The following is a 17778-nucleotide window of genomic DNA, read 5'->3' as shown; positions in this document are numbered from 1 at the left end:
CAGAAGCAAAATGAAGACAAGGGATAAAGTGGGCTCACTACTGAAAACAGCCGGGGCTCTGCCAGCAAAGAATATTAAAAAGGCCAAAGGACTCGATGCCTTCCTCAGTTCTGTCTTTCAAGGAAACACCTCCAGCAATCCCAGGTCGGTCCCTGTGACTCAGTTTCAGTAAAGGAGGATGAGTGCTGGGGTCCTCAGTACAAAAGAGGCATGGACATACTGGAGTAAGTCCATGGAAGGACCATAAAGACGGTGGATGGACTGGAGCAACTGTCCTAACAGATGACCAGGGGAAAGGTCAGGGGAATATCACTGACACCTATGAGTACCTGATGGGAGTCAATAAAGAAGATGCAGACAGACAGTGGTGCTCAGTCACAAGAAAAGAGGCAATGGGCACAAATGAAAACTACATAGCATTACAATAAAGCATAAGAAAAATGTTCTTACCATGTAAGAGTGCTGAAACACTGCAACAGGCTACCCAGAGAGGTCATGGAGTCTCTTCCATTCTTGGACATAATCAGACTCAACTAGATAATAACCTAGGTAGCCTGCTGTAGTTGATATTGATTGGTGGGACTACACAATTTCCAGAAGTCTCTGCCATCCTCACCCACTCAGCGACTCTGTGTTATTAATTTGCTTGCAGCATGCTCAGAGTATACCAAAATCAACCCCATGATAATTAGAAAAAGTTACAAGATAAAAATTAATGTATCAAAATAACTATTAACATGTTTACTCAAATCACTAAGCTGCTAAGCACTCTCTACAAGAGAGACACCTGCCTGTCACTGCAGCAGGATATAGATGTCAAGTCCTAAAATAAATGTATACGACATAAGAAATAACAACAAACTGGAAATTGGATGTAATAAAAATTACAAGTACCATTTAAAATACACATGCCTATATACACAGTCTATATATTTAAAAAGATATATAGCTACACATAGAATACATAAATTTTATCTGGATGTGGGAGTGTAGATATACAAGTAGTATCTACATCCAAAAATGTATGCACACATTGACAAAATATTTCAACATACTGTACACTGGCTACAAACACAAACAAATTCAGAAGCAAAATTAATAGAAAACCCAATAGTCTCTCAGCTAAGCACCAACTGGAAACACCTACTGGGTCTCTATTTCCTTCACCACCTCTCCCCTCCTCACAAAGCAACACAGCCTGACACACTGTATGTAACTCCATCTGACACAGAAGCGTTACACGAGAAAAAAACCCACCTACCTCTAATCTACTTCTATCCTCAAATCTCAAGAACAATGGGAAACAAAGAAATTTATACAAATCGAGGCACACTCTTCAAGTCACCAGGAAAATTCTGCTATCAACAAACAGGTTTTTCTCACAGCAAAATGGAAGAGCATAAGTAAATTATTTCAGCCACCAAATTAAGAATACAATAACCTTAGTTTTTGCCTTAAATATTGAAAGGTTGACAGTACATGAAGCCACTACAGTTGTATGATGCAGGGAGACTCAAAGATTTGACTCCTCTTCCTGCCAATAACGATATTTAACATTCATACTGCTGTTTGAAATAGAGATTGATCTGATGCTCAAATCTGGTGCAAACTGAATTTTTCTCCCATCCTTAGAGGAGAACATTAAATAAAAGTTTTAAGTCCTGCACATATCAACTGAGTAAGAGTAAACTGTAGCTTCCTGGAGATGTAAACGCATAGCTACTATCACTCTAGAAGCTATATAGGAAATAGAGCTAATATTCATCATGCCCACCAGTTTAGGTGGTGGTGTTGGCTTTGCTTCAACACAATACTTTTGGTGAGTGCATGGGGATTCTGAGTATCTCAGCTCTCCCTGTTACCAAGGGAATATAAGAGGGTTTGGGGTAATTCAGGAAATCTGTAGATTCCATTACCTGTAATTTAGAAATACAATACAGTGACAAACACTATGAATGATGGCTTCTCAGGGGAATGGCACAGGTACTGTGAAACGGTTTACAGCACACAGCAAAGGACAACCTGAAAATCCCAGAGCGACAAAACAAAGGTTGAGTAGAAATCTGACTGCCTTATAATTTACAACATGGAAGTAAACAGCAACAGCATTGAGGAGGGGAATTACAGAAGAAGTGGTTGTAAAATGATCAGAAACTGAGTATTTTGTAATCCAAATGTAACGACTCAAGTCATGGCACACATATCTAGTAAGAACACAGGGGTAAAAAAAAAAATTAATTTATTTTAGAATAAAGCTTAATATATTCACAAACAGCTTAATATTCCCTGGGTATCCGTGACAGTAAAGATCAGGTCACAGTGAGCCAGGCAAACCTCTTGAGCTTGAAATTCAGAGTTTCAAGAGAGCTGTGTCAGTGAGACATAGACCACTAAGTACTCAGCAGTAAACACAAAGTTCTTTAATCGTGATATTTAGTACAATTCTAAACTAAAAATCACAGAGATGCATTGGAGAAACAAGCAGGAACATTTAACATTCTTCAAGAACATGATTGAAGAGAAAGGCTATCAGGAACTAAATAGATGCAGCAAATCTGTACTGAATGCACACATGAAAAATATAAAAAGCAAAATAATTTCTCAGCTAATTCAGGAGTCTGAAATCAAACCCAGTGAGATCAAAAGCCCATTGCAAAACTAAAGTCAGCAAAGAAAGGTGAGCTTCTTGAAGGCATGTGCTATGCAGGATGGATCCTGTAAATATTTTCTGGTTCCTGGTCTTAGAAAATTTATCTTCTGCATTTCAGAAATATTTAATAGACTTTTACTGACACTGGGTAGGATCCTTGGGAACCCCTCTTCATCTATAGGGCCAGTTAGACTGGAGCATTTGTTCGAAACCTTGGTCCCTGCTAATTCCTGAAGAAGATTGGTCCTGTAATGAAAACGGTTGTCTTAGGGTATACAGCTAAGAGGTTCTGTTAAACTGAAAAATACTTGTCCTAGCAAGCTGACAGGTATGCAAAATAGAGCAGAAAGTTTTCCAGAATGATAAACTCAGTTTGCATAGATGCAGAGAGACTTTTTTTTTTTTAAATGCATTTACCACCTGCTGTAAAATTTCAGATAGTACTACCAAGGCGTCAGCAGAATGAGCATTTTTCTGGACGTGCCTATACTGCAGAAGAAAAAAGAAACCAAATGGAGGGAGCCAGTTTCCTTCCTTTCTGTTAAAAGACACTGAGGCATCCATCCGCCAGCCCAAAAGGAGCTAAGGTTTGGCAAGTTGTTGAGAAGGTACTCCAACTTGTTAAAAGCATAGGTTATTATCTTCTATTACACTTTCATGAGGGCACAAATGACACCACGACCTGTAACCTGGGCAGAATCAAGAAAGCCTACAGCACTCTAGAGCAACAAGTGAAAAATTCTGGGGCCCGATTTATCTTTTCCTCCCTTTTACCAGTCGCAGGCATGAGGACAGCCAGAAACAGGTGTACAAAGCATATTGAGCTCTGGCTTCATGAATGGTGCAGTCATGAGGGATTTGGTTTTTACAACAATGGGATGCTCTTCTCCAACCATAACTTCCTAGGGAGGAGTAGAATCCAGATGCCTAGCAGGGGTAAGGAGATTTTTCACAAGAAGTCAGCCAATTTAGTTAAGCAGACTTTACACTGAAGAACTTAGCAGGTGGGGGGCAAAAAAAGCAATGGTCAATCCACTATGTCAAGTTGGGCAATAAGCCTGGCCAATCAGAGCAATAACAAAAGTTCTTCAGTTCAGTATTGATGAGAATCAGAAGGCTTTCCACCCACCTATGGTGAGCACCATGTGCTCAGCTCTGTCTCTGAAATGCCTGTACACCAATGCATGCAGCAGAGGGAATAAACAGGAGGAATTAGAGAGCTCCATGGGGTTCTTTCATTTAAACATGAGGAGAAATCTTTTCACTGTGAGCGTGACAGGACACTGTAACAGGCTGCCAGAGGAGCAGTGGAGGCTCCCTCTCTGGAGATACTCAAAACTCGCCTGAATGTGCTCCTGTGTGATCCTGCTCTGGCAAGGGGGCTGGATTAGATGATCTTTAAAGGTCCCTTCCAGCCCCTGACATTCTATGATTCTGTGATTATTTGAAGTGCTATGATCTGGCTATAGTGGTGGAGACACAGTGGGATGGCTCATACAACTGGAAGGCTGTCGTGGATGGCTGTGTCCTTTTCAGGAAAGACAGATTATCAAGGCAAGATGATGGGGTTGCTTTTTAGGTGAGAGAGCAACTAGAATGTATTGAGGTCTGCACAAGGGCAGATGAAGAGTGACCTGAGTTTGTGGGTAAGAATTAAGGGGCAGGCTAATATATGGGAGACAGCTCCGACTGTCACATTTATTGCAGGCCACCCATCAGGATGGGGACACTGATGGACAGTTAAGAGTAGCCTCACAATCACAGGCTCTGGTTATCACAGGAGCTGTAACTACCCTGGCATTTGCTGGAAAGGCTACACAGCCTGACACACAATCCAAGAGGTTCCTATGATGCATTGCTGATAACTTCTTGATCAAGGTGGTGGAGAAGCCAACAACTGGATCATACACTGACAAATAAGGAGAGACTAACTGACAATGAGGAGGTTGGGGGCAGCCTTGGCTAGAGTGACCATGAGATGGTGGAGTTCAGCACCATGTGCAATAGGCACAAAGGAAGAAGCAAGTTTGGAACCCTGGACACTGGGAAGGCTAACTTTGGCCTCTTCAGGGAGCTACCTGGGGAAAACCCATAGTCAAGCACCATCTCCTCCAAGCTCAAGAGTGGAACACACCAAGATAAAGGAATCACCTTATTGTACTCGATAACTACCTGAGGGGAAGTTGTAGTAAGGGGGGGGTCAGGTTCTTCTCTCATGCAAACTGTGGCAAGACAAGGGGGCATGGCCTGAAGCTGTGCCAGGAGAGGTTTAGGTTGGATGTTAGGAAGCACTTCCTCATGGAAAGGGTAATTAGACATTGGAGAGATGGCCCAGGGAGGTGGCGGAGTCACTGTCCTTGGAGGTGTTTAGGGAAAGACTGGATGTGGCACTTAGTGACATGGTCTAGCCAGTGTGTGGTGTCAGGTCACAGGCTGGACTTGATGATCTCAGAGGTCTACTCCAGCCTCAATAATTCTGTGATTCTGTGAAGGCAGCCAGGAGACTGCTTAGTTGAATAGGAGATGTTGAATAAACTCAGGCGGAAGAAGGAAATGTAGAAAACATGGAAGAAGAGGCTGACCACTTGGGAGGAGAAGAAGATTGTTGTCAGAGTATATGGAGATACGATGAGGAAAGTTAAGGTCCCCTTAAAATTAAACCTGTCAAGAGATGTCAAGAACAAGAAAGGCTTCCCCACCTCTCATTGGAAGGAGCCTGGGTTAGGGATGTTGCTAGGAAAATTCCTAGCCTGGGATGCTCTACAAACTACTACCCATTATTGACCTTCTGTGTAGGAGAAGAATAATGACTCATAGTCCCAGAACAATCAAAAAAGACTTCAGGGCCTTGGGACGAGTGGTACAAGACTCAGGGGCACAAATCATCTTTTCTTCTATTATTCCAACCAATGGCAGAGACACTGGATTAAGCAGCCACATACAGTCTTTTAATACATTGCTCTGTGGGTGGTGTCACCACCACAAATTTGGGTTCTTTGACAACAGTATGATCTATGCACCACTGGGGTTGTTGACACTAAACAGGACACACCTCTCTCGAAGGGGGAAGAGGGTCTTTGAGGAGGAGATTGCAGGGCTAGTTGACAGGGCTTTAAACAGGATGTGAAGAGGGAGCAGGACGAATTCATCAGGCTTCCATGTGGCAAGCCATGGGAAGACACACCAGTGTGGGACCAATGGGGGACAAATAAGGGCTCAATCTGCTGCCCAGAAGCATGCTGGGGATAAAATAATGCAGCTGAAGTCTTACAGAGATGAGCCAGATCCCCTTCAGGTAATAGCTGCCAAATGGAAATATCACGTGGTAGTGATGATATGAGAAGTAGAGATAGGTTGATAGCTACAAAGGTGCCTGAGCCTGGGCAGGTGAGATCTGACCCTAAGGTTGAAGTACACACTGAGAAAGGAGTGCCCAAAGATCAGGGTAAGGGAAAAATCAGTCAGTGAGTCAGCTCCAATAGAGGCACTATTGAAATGCCTCTACATTAATGCTTAAGGAGCGTAAGGAACAAACAGGAAGAATTGCAAATATGTGCAAGTCTACAGGGTTGTGACACCATTGGCATCACTGAGACATGGTGGGATGGATCTCACAACTGCAGCATAAGGAGAGGTGGTTATAAACTCTTCAGGAAACACAGGCATGGGAGAAGGGGAGGGGGTGTTGTCCTCTCTGTCAACGATAAACTACAATACATGGAGCTCCACCTGAGAATGCACAATGGAAAACCAGAGAGCTTATGGGTAAAGGTGTCTTGGTTCTGGCTTAAAATTCCCAGAGATTCAAATATAGGTAATAGAACCAACCACAACTTATAGGATGCCTTTCCCTCTTCCCCCCTTTTTTTCAAAGAAAAGGAATTAGATGTAGAGAGGAAGAGGTAAAACACACCCAAACAAATACCCTCACTTTAATTTGGAAGTTAAAAGACAAAACTTAAACAATTAATAAAAGGTGTTTGAGGTAGGGGAGTTACAAAGAGGTATAGGGAACAGAAAACAAGATACAATATATATTGATGGCAATGGTTTTGTCTGCCTCATGGATTGATGGCTACGTGGTTGACAAAAAGAGCAGCAGAAACAGGAAGGTGATGCTGTCAGGCAGGGAGGCAGGGCAAGAGAAAGCAAAACAGGAGTTCATTTGTTTTTATAGAGAGCTAGACAGGAAGTGGGAGTGGACTAACCACTACACCTGGAGTAAGGGTCAGACCTGCCCCCAGTCAGAAGGACTGTCCTCACAGACAAGCTTAAAACTCTGCATTGAACAACTGGGCAGTGAGATTGATTGAGAACTGGCTGAAGGATTGGATAGGGCTGGGTGATAGGTTGGACTGGATGATCTTGGAGGTCTCTTCCAACCTGGTTGATTCTAAGGACAGAGGACAAAGAGTTATGGTCAGAGAACAGAATGCAGTTGGAGGTCTGTAGCCAATAGTGTTCCCCAGGAGTCAGTACTGGGTCCAGTGCTGTTCAACATACTCATCAGTGACCAGATCAAGGAAACAGAGTGTAGTCTCAGCAAGTCTGCTGGCAATACAAAACTGGGAGGAGTGGCTGACACACCAGAAGGCTGTGCGGCCATTCAGAGATTTGGACAGACTGGCAAACTGGGCTGGAAGTAAACTAACAAAGGTGAGTACAGACTTCTGTACCTGGGGAAGAAAAATTACATCTCTTAGTACAGTTTGGGGAATGACTTGCAGGAGAGCAGCTCTGTGTAGAACAGTGTACCCTCACAGATAGCAGCATCCTGGGATGCATTAAGAAGAGTGTGGCTAGCAGGTGGAGGATGGTTTCCCTTCTTATGCATCTACTCTATCCTGGTGAGGCCTCATCTGGAATGCTGCCTTCACTTCTGGGCTCCCCAGCTTAAGAAGGGCAGGAAACTACTGGAGAGGGTCCATCAGAGAGCCACTAAGATTATTAGGGGACTGGAGAATCTACCTTATGAGGAAAGCTGAACAGCCTGGAGTCTCAGAGGAGGCTCAGAAGGGTCTCATTAGTGCTTATAAATATCTAAAGGGTGTCAGAGCAGTGGAGAATAGAGAGAATTGAAATCAGATTGTGTTTTTCAGCTCCTAACATTCGATACTGATGATGGGTACCTCAATGTAGTAAGGGAAATGGAATACTTTCCACATTATTTGTCCATAAATCTTCTGCTATCACTGAATGCAACCTGAGCATTCAGTGTAATACTTTAAGCAAGGATAATTACAAAAAAATAAAATGCTGGAAAAAAGGAACAACCAAATTCTCCAATCATGAAGTCAATACTGTTATAAAATCTTGACCTAGCAGGATGGAAAGATGGAAAGATTTTATTTTCTCCAAAGATTTTTTTCCCCTTTAATTCTGGAGCTGTTGTTTTCTTTAACTTAAGTAATAGTTTGGCTTTTATCCACACAGACATTTATTTTTCTCTCTCTAGAAGACAATAAAAACCTTATTTTGTCTATACACTGATACCTTGAGAAGATAAGGAGAAAAAACAGTGTTCTGTATTATGGAAAAATAAAAGATAATATTTCCATTGCTAACTACAGTAACTGCTGCCTGAAACTGTGTTTTATATAAGACACTTAGCATAAACCTTCTTTTTTTCCTAATGGACATGTCAATAAGAGACCTGTAATCAAAAGACTGTTCATTAAGAAAGATTAGCAGACACTGAATTACAATAACATTGATCATATAACATGTCAAATACATTCACATACTAGTGGTATGGAAAAATACTATCATCCACCACACTACTAGTTAAGTATCAAGGAAGGAAAACATTTGAGCACACAGAAAGACATACATAATCAATTTCCAAAGTGCTTTTTATACACTTAGAAGGTTGGTTGTATGGAAGAACATACAGAAAAAAGACTTTAAACATTTCAGAATAAATATTGTTACTTATCACATTTAACAATGTAATAAATATATATTAATGGAATAAGAATTACAATGTCCATCTTTTTGCTACATCAAATTTGGGCTTTAGGTTAAAAAATGTACTTAATTATATATTTATACAAGATGTCTGCAACAAATTCTGAGGCTGTTTTGCAGAGCATAGTAAAGAATACATTTTGAGAAATTAAGTTCAATTACCTAGCCAGCTCAGTCTGCAATATTCCAAGCTGCAGACAACATGCAGTAATTTTGAAAACTTGGATTACCTGTTGTGCTAGTTTGAAGCCAGCTAGAATGTTTTGGTGAGAAGTATTATATTACAGGCTGTGAAAAGGAAAAAAATGGTGATGTCTACTTCACTCATAGGCTTGCTGAGACGTATAAGATCAAGAACATGAATATAGCTAACAGAGTCCTCTCTGGGCTTTGTGGGCTGTACTTTTCTCTCTAACCTAACCTGCCATCTATGTGACTAATCCATCTACTTCCTCACCCCCCTGACCGACCCTCCAATCTCCCTTGGGCATAAGGCAAAGTCTTGGGTAAGGTAGAAGCGTGGGAAGAAGATGGAAGGGTGGTTGAGAGCCCCTCCTGGAGACTCAGGCTTCTGGGAGGGGTGTTGGTTTTGTATTACTTTTTAACTCGTATATTTCTGTATATAACCGTATATAATTGTAAATATCTGCTTGTATATTGTGCTAAGCTGTAAATAATAAGCTTCATTCAATTTCCAGAGCTGCTGAGTCTAGTCTGGGTGATTTTCTGAAGTGTGGGGGGGTGGGTAACACCCAAACCATCACACATTTTACTTGCTATACCTAGACCTCTCATGTGAACCTCTCTCTCTATATATACACATATTTCTGAGAATAACAGATCCTATTAGCTCATTGATGAATGTCACAAATTCCAGTGATTGTTTCCTTCAATATAACTGTTATATCTTTTAAAATATGAAAATATCAAGGAATATTTTTTTTCTGTAATTATTTTGAAAAATGCTAGGATGACAATTTAGGTCAACATCATAATAAATCATAGTTCCATATTTCTCTCCAAAATAATTACTTACTCCATCAAACAAGGGTTGTTTTTTTTCTAATTGGAAAGCAAAGGAGTGTCCATATCAATGATTTCTGCACCCCAACTGCAGCTCTTGAGGTATAGCCACAGTTTGAGGGAATACTGAGGGGAATATTATTTGTCTAACACAGGACTGATTACACTGTGTGTGCCTCAAGTGATGAAGTGAAAATTGGACAATGTCCCGAGAACGCACTTAAAGTTAGCAACTGTCTTCTGCCATCACTTTCATTTTGAGGAATTCAGCAGCCTAGTCTGATTCAGTCCATCAGACTAGCATCTAATTCATTCCATCCTTCATTTCTTTCCCATGACTCAAATAGTACAGTGCTAATCATACAGATACAGTTTAAGGAAATGATGTATGAGACCCAAAATAAAGCTTAAATCACTGCACTTCAAATCTTTTGCGTGGACCTATGTAGACTTTTGCTGACTTATGAGATTTGACTCTAATTAAAAAGATAAAGTTAGTTTTAAAGCTTTTCCAAGTTCAGGACACTTAGGCTCTTCAACTAAATGTTTATGTCACTAATCATAGTGGTAGTTTGTTACTTTCAGTGGAGACTGGTAGTTCTCTGACCCCATGTTAATTACAAAAATGTTACTTTCAAAGTCCATCTCTACTCTAAAACTGAGAATAATAAACTATGAGTCAGAATACAGAATCATAAAATTGTTTCATTTGGAAAAGACCTCTAAGATCATCAAGTCCAACTGTTGACCTAACAACACCATGGCCATTAAACTATGTCCTAAGTGCCATGCCTACACAGTTTTTTAACACCTCCAGGGACAGTGACTCCTCCTGGGCCTGTTACAATGCCTGAGAGTCTCTACACAAACCACTGTCTACTCAAAGTTTCCAAAAGCTTTACTTCTTGCAGAAGAGAATGGTATGAAAATACACTGTTGTGCAGAAACACTTCTAATGCAAGTCACTGCTTTGTAAGTAGAAGAATAGTCTTCTTGAGAAGACTGAGATTTAAAAGGTAATGAAATCATGAAATACTCACTTAGCTGTGAACACATCGCAATTCTTTTGGGAGAGTTCTTCCTGTTTCACTGCCACTTGAGATGATAAGCTACTGCATATACTGTGCAACTCTTTCATTTGTGCTCTTGCCTCTGCCAAATCAGTTTCCAAATCCTGCAAAGAAATAATTAAAAATGTATTAAAAATAACATGTAAAAATGAGTTAAAATTTACTATATGTTATGTATGTATACAGTCAAATGGAGGTGCACATAAGTACATACATACATCTACTGTGGTCTAAGCAAATATACATAGGTATTATGTGCATATCTGCATGTATGAAAAATGTGGAATACTAGGAAAATAAAGAGTATAATTTGAAATTTTTAGTGGCTACTTATTCCTTTCTCTAGGAAGTTTTACTTAATTATTTTCCTGCATGTGTCAGGAGACTTTTGAATCAAACCTCTGTGAAGCTATAGTATACTATTTAACTACTGAACCGATCAAACTTTGCCTTTTTTGTGTAGAAATCAAATAGAAGAAAATAATACCACTAATGAAAACCAGCTATAAATTCACTGCTTTAAGTTCACCAAAAAATGTATAAACAAGCTATGAATATTGGTGAGAGGCCTCGAACACAAGCCCTACGAGGAGAGGCTGATGGAGCTGGGATTGTTTAGCCTGGAGAAGAGGAGGCTCAGGGGTGACAGCACCAGAATGAGAGGACACAGCCTCAAGCTGCGCCAGGGGAAATTTAGGCTGGAGGTGAGGAGAAAGTTCTTCACTGAGAGAGTCATTGGACACTGGAATGGGCTGCCCGGGGAGGTGGTGGAGTCACCGTCTCTGGAGCTGTTCAAGGCAGGATTGGACGTGGCACTTGGTGCCATGGTGTAGCCTTGAGCTCTGTGGTAAAGGGTTGGACTTGATGATCTGTGAGGTCTCTTCCAACCTTGGTGTCACTGTGATACTGTGATACTGTGATTTTTGAGACTGCTCATTAAATCTGCTCTGATATTGCACTTCTAATTCAATTCATGGATTTTTTTTTTTTTCTGAGAAAAGGAATAGCATAAAAGAAAACTACTGGAAATGCTCATTGAAAACAATGTAAATAAACAGTACTTTGCCTTTTACAGTAGGTTAATAGAGGTTAGTCACAAAGTCTCATGGTGCATCTGGGAAATATAGCAGCAAGGCAGTTTGCTCAAGCAAGACTTGATCTCTACATAGTGACCTTAAAAGAATTCTCTGAAGGTTTAGCTTCTTACTTCAATCCTTAAGAGGATTTGTACAGAGTTTTGTACAGAGTTTTCTGAGGCAAGAATGGAAATAGAAATATTACAGCAATACCTGAAACAATGCTCCAGAAAGTGGTAATGGCCCTAAACCTACTTCGGTTATTATGTTACTCACAAATATAACCACTTGCTCTCAGTAAGGCAAATATTCCAGGGTTCACTGATGATTTCTAATAAATACCACCTGGTAGGATAGCATCCCTATTCTACTGCCAGCAACATTTAGTTTATCTTCCATTTATTCCATTTCCACTAAAGAAATTTTAAAATGTACGTTTTTCCCCTTCCAGTATCTCAAATTTTGAAGGTACCAAAATATTTTGAACAACTGAAAAGTGAATAATTAGTTGTCTCTCTTTAAAATAGCACAAAAATCTTTTAGACACATATCACAAGTACACTACAATCCAAATCACTGAATATGACAAGAATTATCATGTCCTATTAATAACAGTAACATTAATGTGAGGAAATGGGAAAATCTGTGAATGAATGAGGCAGGAAAACTTTCATCTTCATAATCAGTTTCAGGCTACACACCTGCTGTACCTGACTCATGAATCATCACTGGATCCCAAAGGCTAGGTAGCAAATATTATTTTTATTCAGATGACAAAATATTTCAGAATGATAAGAGACAGTTCATTCTATCAAGAAAATGCTTAAGTGCAATATGGTATTTACAACCTGCAGCCAAATAATCTTAAATTTCTGCTCTATTTTTGATCCACAGCAGCTAGAAGTTATTGTATATGTTAATAGAAGTGGTAGTAGTTCATATTTTCTGTGAATAAATCTCATTTGCTATTTTGCACACCATCATTCCATCATCCATTGCAGTACAAAGAATATGTAACAAAATAATTTGTCATAAATGCAACTTTAGAATTTAGAACCGTTAGAAAAATGTACCCTTGAGTACTTCAGCCCATTTCTGACATAAGCACTCTCAGATTTTTATTTCTATTAACAAATGAATCAGTTCAATCTTTTGAACAAGTTTTGAAACTTTGACTATTCTTGGAAGCATTACTTAAGGAGTAAAACACAGAAATGGAGACAAAGAGGGAGTGGCCATACACAGAGCTTATATACTGAAATAGCATATACTTAGGCATATGGCAGAGCTTTTGTACCTAAGTCAGAAGTCTAAGATTATGCAATAACTTTTTACACTTTGCTTCTGAGTATCCCCATTTTTTAATGTCACTTAGACTTTATTATGTTGCTTTTTAGTTAACACATTGCATGCACATACAGAGCAAAGAATAAGAAATATCCTGATTTTCAAATTAAAGCTGATTTCAATTGGACATACAGACTGTTTAGAATTTGAGCTTTTAAAGTATATTAAGGCAAAGTAAGTGTGATTTAAAACAGGGTAAGTCAGAACACCTAATAATTCGGTTATATACGATGACTAATAAAATGCATCTTTCAGACAAAATTACAGGGCAATAAAAGATATGACACTTCTTGTGCTAGTTTGAGCCTAGCCAGAATGTTTTGGAGAGAAGAACTAGATTACAGGATGTGAAAGGAAAACAAGGCTGATGTGTACCTCACTCATAGGCTTGCTGAGATGTATAAGAATAAGAACCAAAACATAGATTAAGCACTTCTGCTGTTGGTGAGCTCTGAGCTGCATCTCTCTCTCCTATCCGCACCCTCTATTTCTTTGACTAATCCACTTTGCTTCCTAACCCCTTGGCCAAACCTCCATTCTTCCTTGGGACTGGGGTAAGGTTGAGAGGGTAGGGGGAAGGTGCAGGGGTGGTTGAGAGTCCCTCCTGGGGACTCAGGTTTCTGGGAGGGGAGTTGTGTTTCTGTATTACCTTTTACCTTGTATATTTCTGTATACAACTGTATATGCTGTAAATATCTGGTTGTATATTGTGCCAGCTGTAAATAATAAGCTTCACTTATTTCCAGAGCTGGCTGAGGCTAGTCTGGGTGGTTTGCAAAGCGTGGAGGGGCGGGAAACACCCAAACCATCACACTTCTTTGTAACAATGCTGAAAATGATGCACAAACAATAAGGCTAATCATTACTTCTAGCCACAGATGCAGTGATCCTAACTAAAATGAAATTAAGATAAATTTAAGGTAAAACTGTTCAGGAATGTTTTGATCACTTGCAGCCCAAGAAGTATGGACTCATAAAAATCAGTGAAAAGGTGAATTAAAAACCACTTCAAACAATGAAAGCATAACATACAAACAAGGCATGAGGCAGCACTGGAGAGCAGCCAGACAGAGAGGGATCTGGGGGTGCTGATTGATACCCACCTGAACATGAGCCAGCAGTGTGCCCAGGTGGCCAAGAGAGCCAGTGGCATCCTGGTCTGCATCAGGAATGGTGTGGTCAGCAGGAGCAGGGAGGTCATTCTGCCCCTATACTCTGCACTGGTTAGACCTCACCTTGAGTACTGTGTTCAGTTCTGGGCCTCCCAGTTTAGGAAGGACATTGAGATGCTTGAGCGTCTCCAGAGAAGGGCGACGAGGCTGGTGAGAGGCCTTGAGCACAAGCCCTACGAGGAGAGGCTGAGGGAACTGGGATTGTTTAGCCTGGAGAAGAGGAGGCTCAGGGGTGACCTATTGCTGTCTACAACTACCTGAGGGGTGGTTGTGGCCAGGAGGAGGTTGCTCTCTTCTCTCAGGTGGCCAGCACCAGAACAAGAGGACACAGCCTCAGGCTGCGCCAGGGGAGATTTAGGCTGGAGGTGAGGAGAAAGTTCTTCACTGAGAGAGTCATTGGACACTGGAATGGGCTGCCTGGAGAGGTGGTGGAGTCGCCGTCCCTGGAGCTGTTCAAGGCAGGATTGGACGTGGCACTTGGTGCCATGGTGTAGCCTTGAGCTCTGTGGTAAAGGGTTGGACTTGATGATCTGTGAGGTCTCTTCCAACCTTGTTGATACTGTGATACTGTGATACTGTCAAGCATAGATTGTGGAGGCACTGAATTACCGAAGTAATTTGTAGCTTTGTGCCCTTAGAAGAACACTGTCAAGTACTGCGACTTTATTTCCATGTTTTTTCTCCTGTTATGTAGTATGACAGAAGTGAAAGTATATTTTCAAGGTCTTGCCTCAATAATGGCCTCCTATTTCATCAGAACTAAAATTTCAGGCTCCTCTCAACAGAGATGGCTGTTTCCAAGCTTTTAGTTTAAAATTGTCATAGCTCTGCCTATTTCTTTAAAAACTCTCACCGTCAAACTTTAGGAATTTTTAAACATCATGTGCTAAACTAGGAAACAAACCCAAACAAGTAATCAATTCCACTATGTTTTAGGTCACCTTCACTTAAAATCTGCGAGTCTGACATGTTTTTGTGTTTAAAGAGAAAGGCTTTTGTGGAAAATGCACATTCTTCTTATTATCAAACGGTAAGTAACCTTCACCCAAAGAACAACGAGCTAATTTAATCACCTAATTCATTCTTCAGTGTGGAGAAACATCCACACGTAAGGTAGTTGACGGACAGCTTTTTCACTTGTGCATTTTTGAGATATGAAATACTGATACTTCCCTGGGAAGCACAGGAAAGTAATTCTCAAGAACTACTTTAAGGCAAAAAGCAAAGTCCCATGTTATTTTATTTTTTTTACATTGTACATTGTTTATATGAAGGCATGCATGAGAAAGATAATACAACACTATTGTCACCCTCTTAGATACTTTCTCAGGTCTTCTGCTGTTAATCTGCCTCAATCAGATTTCAGTTAATATGAGAAATCTTTAAATAAATATTTCTTAAATGGACAAGCTATAGAAGCTTTTTCCCTGAATTTCATACCCCAATTTGCCTTTCATATAGAAATAATTAGTCTTTAAGGTGCCAAGTGACACTTTTCAGGAATACTGTGTCCAATTTTGGGCTTCCCAGTTCAAGAGAGACAGAGACCTGCTGGATAGAGTCCAGCAAAGAGCCATGAAAATGACTGGGGAACTTGAGCATCTCTCCTACACAAGGCTTAAAAACCTAGGGCTGTTTAGTCTGGAGAAGACTGAGAGGAGATATGATTAATGTATACAGATATCTTAAAGGTGTGTGACAAGTGGATGTGACCAATCTCTTTTTATTGCTCAGCAGCAATATGACAAGGAGCGATGGCTACAAACTGGAACATGGAAGGTTTCACCGCAACATGAGGAGAAACTCCTTTACAGTGAGTGTGATGGAGCACTGGAACAGGCTGCCCAGAGAGGCTGTGGAGCCTCCTTCTCTGGAGACTTTTGAATCTCAAATGGATGCATTCCTGTGCAAACTACCCTAGGTGATCCTGCCTTGGCGGGGATATTGGACTCGATTTCTGGAGGTCCTTTCCAACCTCTAAAGTTCTGTGATTCTGTGATTCAACACAGAAAATGGTTTAAAGGAGAAATGTGGGCAGCAGGCCAAGGGAGGTGATTCTCCCCTTTTGCTCCACTCTGGTGAGACCCCCACCTGCAGTAATGCATCCAGTTCTGGAGCCGCTATTACAAGAGGGATGTGGACATTCTGGAGTGTGTCCAAAACAGGGCCACGAGGATGATCAAAGGGCTGGAGCACCTCTCCTATGAGGACAGACTGAAAGAGTTGGGACTGTTCAATCTGCAAAAGAGGTGACCTTATTGTGGCCTTCCAGTATCTAAAAAGGGCCTACAAAAAAGCTGGGAGGAGACTTTTTAGGGTATCAGGGAGTGACAGGACTAGGGAGAATGGAGCAAACCCTGATAGTACTGTGATACTGTGAAAGCTGGAGTTGGGGAGATTCAGGTTGGACTTGAGAAGGAAATTCTTCACCATGAGAGTGGTGAGAGCCTGGAATGGGTTGCCCAAGGAGGTGGTAGAGGCCTCATCCCTGGACGTGTTTAAGGCCAGGCTGGATGAGGCTGTGGGCAGCCTGATCTAGGGAAGGGTGTTCCTGCCCATGGCAGGGTGGATGGAACTAGATGATCCTTGTGGTCCTTTCCAATCCTGACTAATTCTATGATTCTATGGTTCTAAAGACTGGGGGGGAAAAATGGGCCAGTTACATATAGTTCAGCCTCTGAACAAATGGACACTTTTTCAAAATAATATTATTCACATTTTTATCATATAGTACACATTTTAAACACAATGCTGGGGTAGTTTATATTTCATCTTATTCTTTAACTGATTTAGAAGACTAGCATGAATAATGTCTGTATAGAGCATCATCTGCAATATCGATAAATATAGCACTTTTGCAGAAAATGTACAAAAAGAGACACTGGACATTAGTACTGCCAAACTCAAGGCAGTGAGGCAAAACAGACTTTCAGAAGGTGATACAACTTCTGAATTCAAAGTACTTTTATCTATAACCATTTCTAATATCATTTGAGAACAATACAGTTCTACTATTAAACTTGCTCACAAATTACCTTAAAATAATTTTAGGGACATGTTACTTTGGGGTGTATATATTAGAACATCATCTGCAGCCTGGTATCATGCAGTGTGATAAGATCGTATTTGGGTTCTATGGATGAGGAAATTACTATTCTTTATTATTTATAAGCATCTCAATAAGAGTCAATCTGGCATCCAATATTTATTATCTAGTGTCAAGTGATACAAACAAGGAATGCCAGAAACAGAGGGTGAAATAAATTCAAACTGAAACTTAAATTTTCAGGAAAATATTTACAGGAAGAATATAGGGAAAAGCAGTGATGCATTTACAAAAACAACTTCATGTGTTTTTACAGAATTATTTTCTGAAATGTTGGTAACAATTCTGAGACAACATATTACTGCCTCTTACAGTTTAAATAGAACATTTTCCTCATGCAGACAGCATTTGTGGTATGTTTTACAAC

The 17778-nt window shown here is 40.4% G+C and overlaps 1 protein-coding gene across 1 annotated transcript in view; it reads right to left on the bottom strand.

The window, feature by feature from the left end:
• CNTLN (centlein) overlaps positions 1-17778 on the bottom strand; it is a 250261-nt gene that overhangs the window by 182876 nt on the left and 49607 nt on the right. Inside the window, 1 exon segment of the mRNA XM_064140410.1 lies at positions 10681-10814. Within this exon segment, the coding sequence (XP_063996480.1) occupies positions 10681-10814 (134 nt within the window).

This window comes from Pogoniulus pusillus, chromosome Z (assembly GCF_015220805.1).
Source record: "Pogoniulus pusillus isolate bPogPus1 chromosome Z, bPogPus1.pri, whole genome shotgun sequence".
Lineage (NCBI taxonomy): Eukaryota > Metazoa > Chordata > Aves > Piciformes > Lybiidae > Pogoniulus > Pogoniulus pusillus.
Note: the sequence above shows the minus strand (reverse complement) of the source record. Positions and strands in the feature narration are given on the sequence as shown.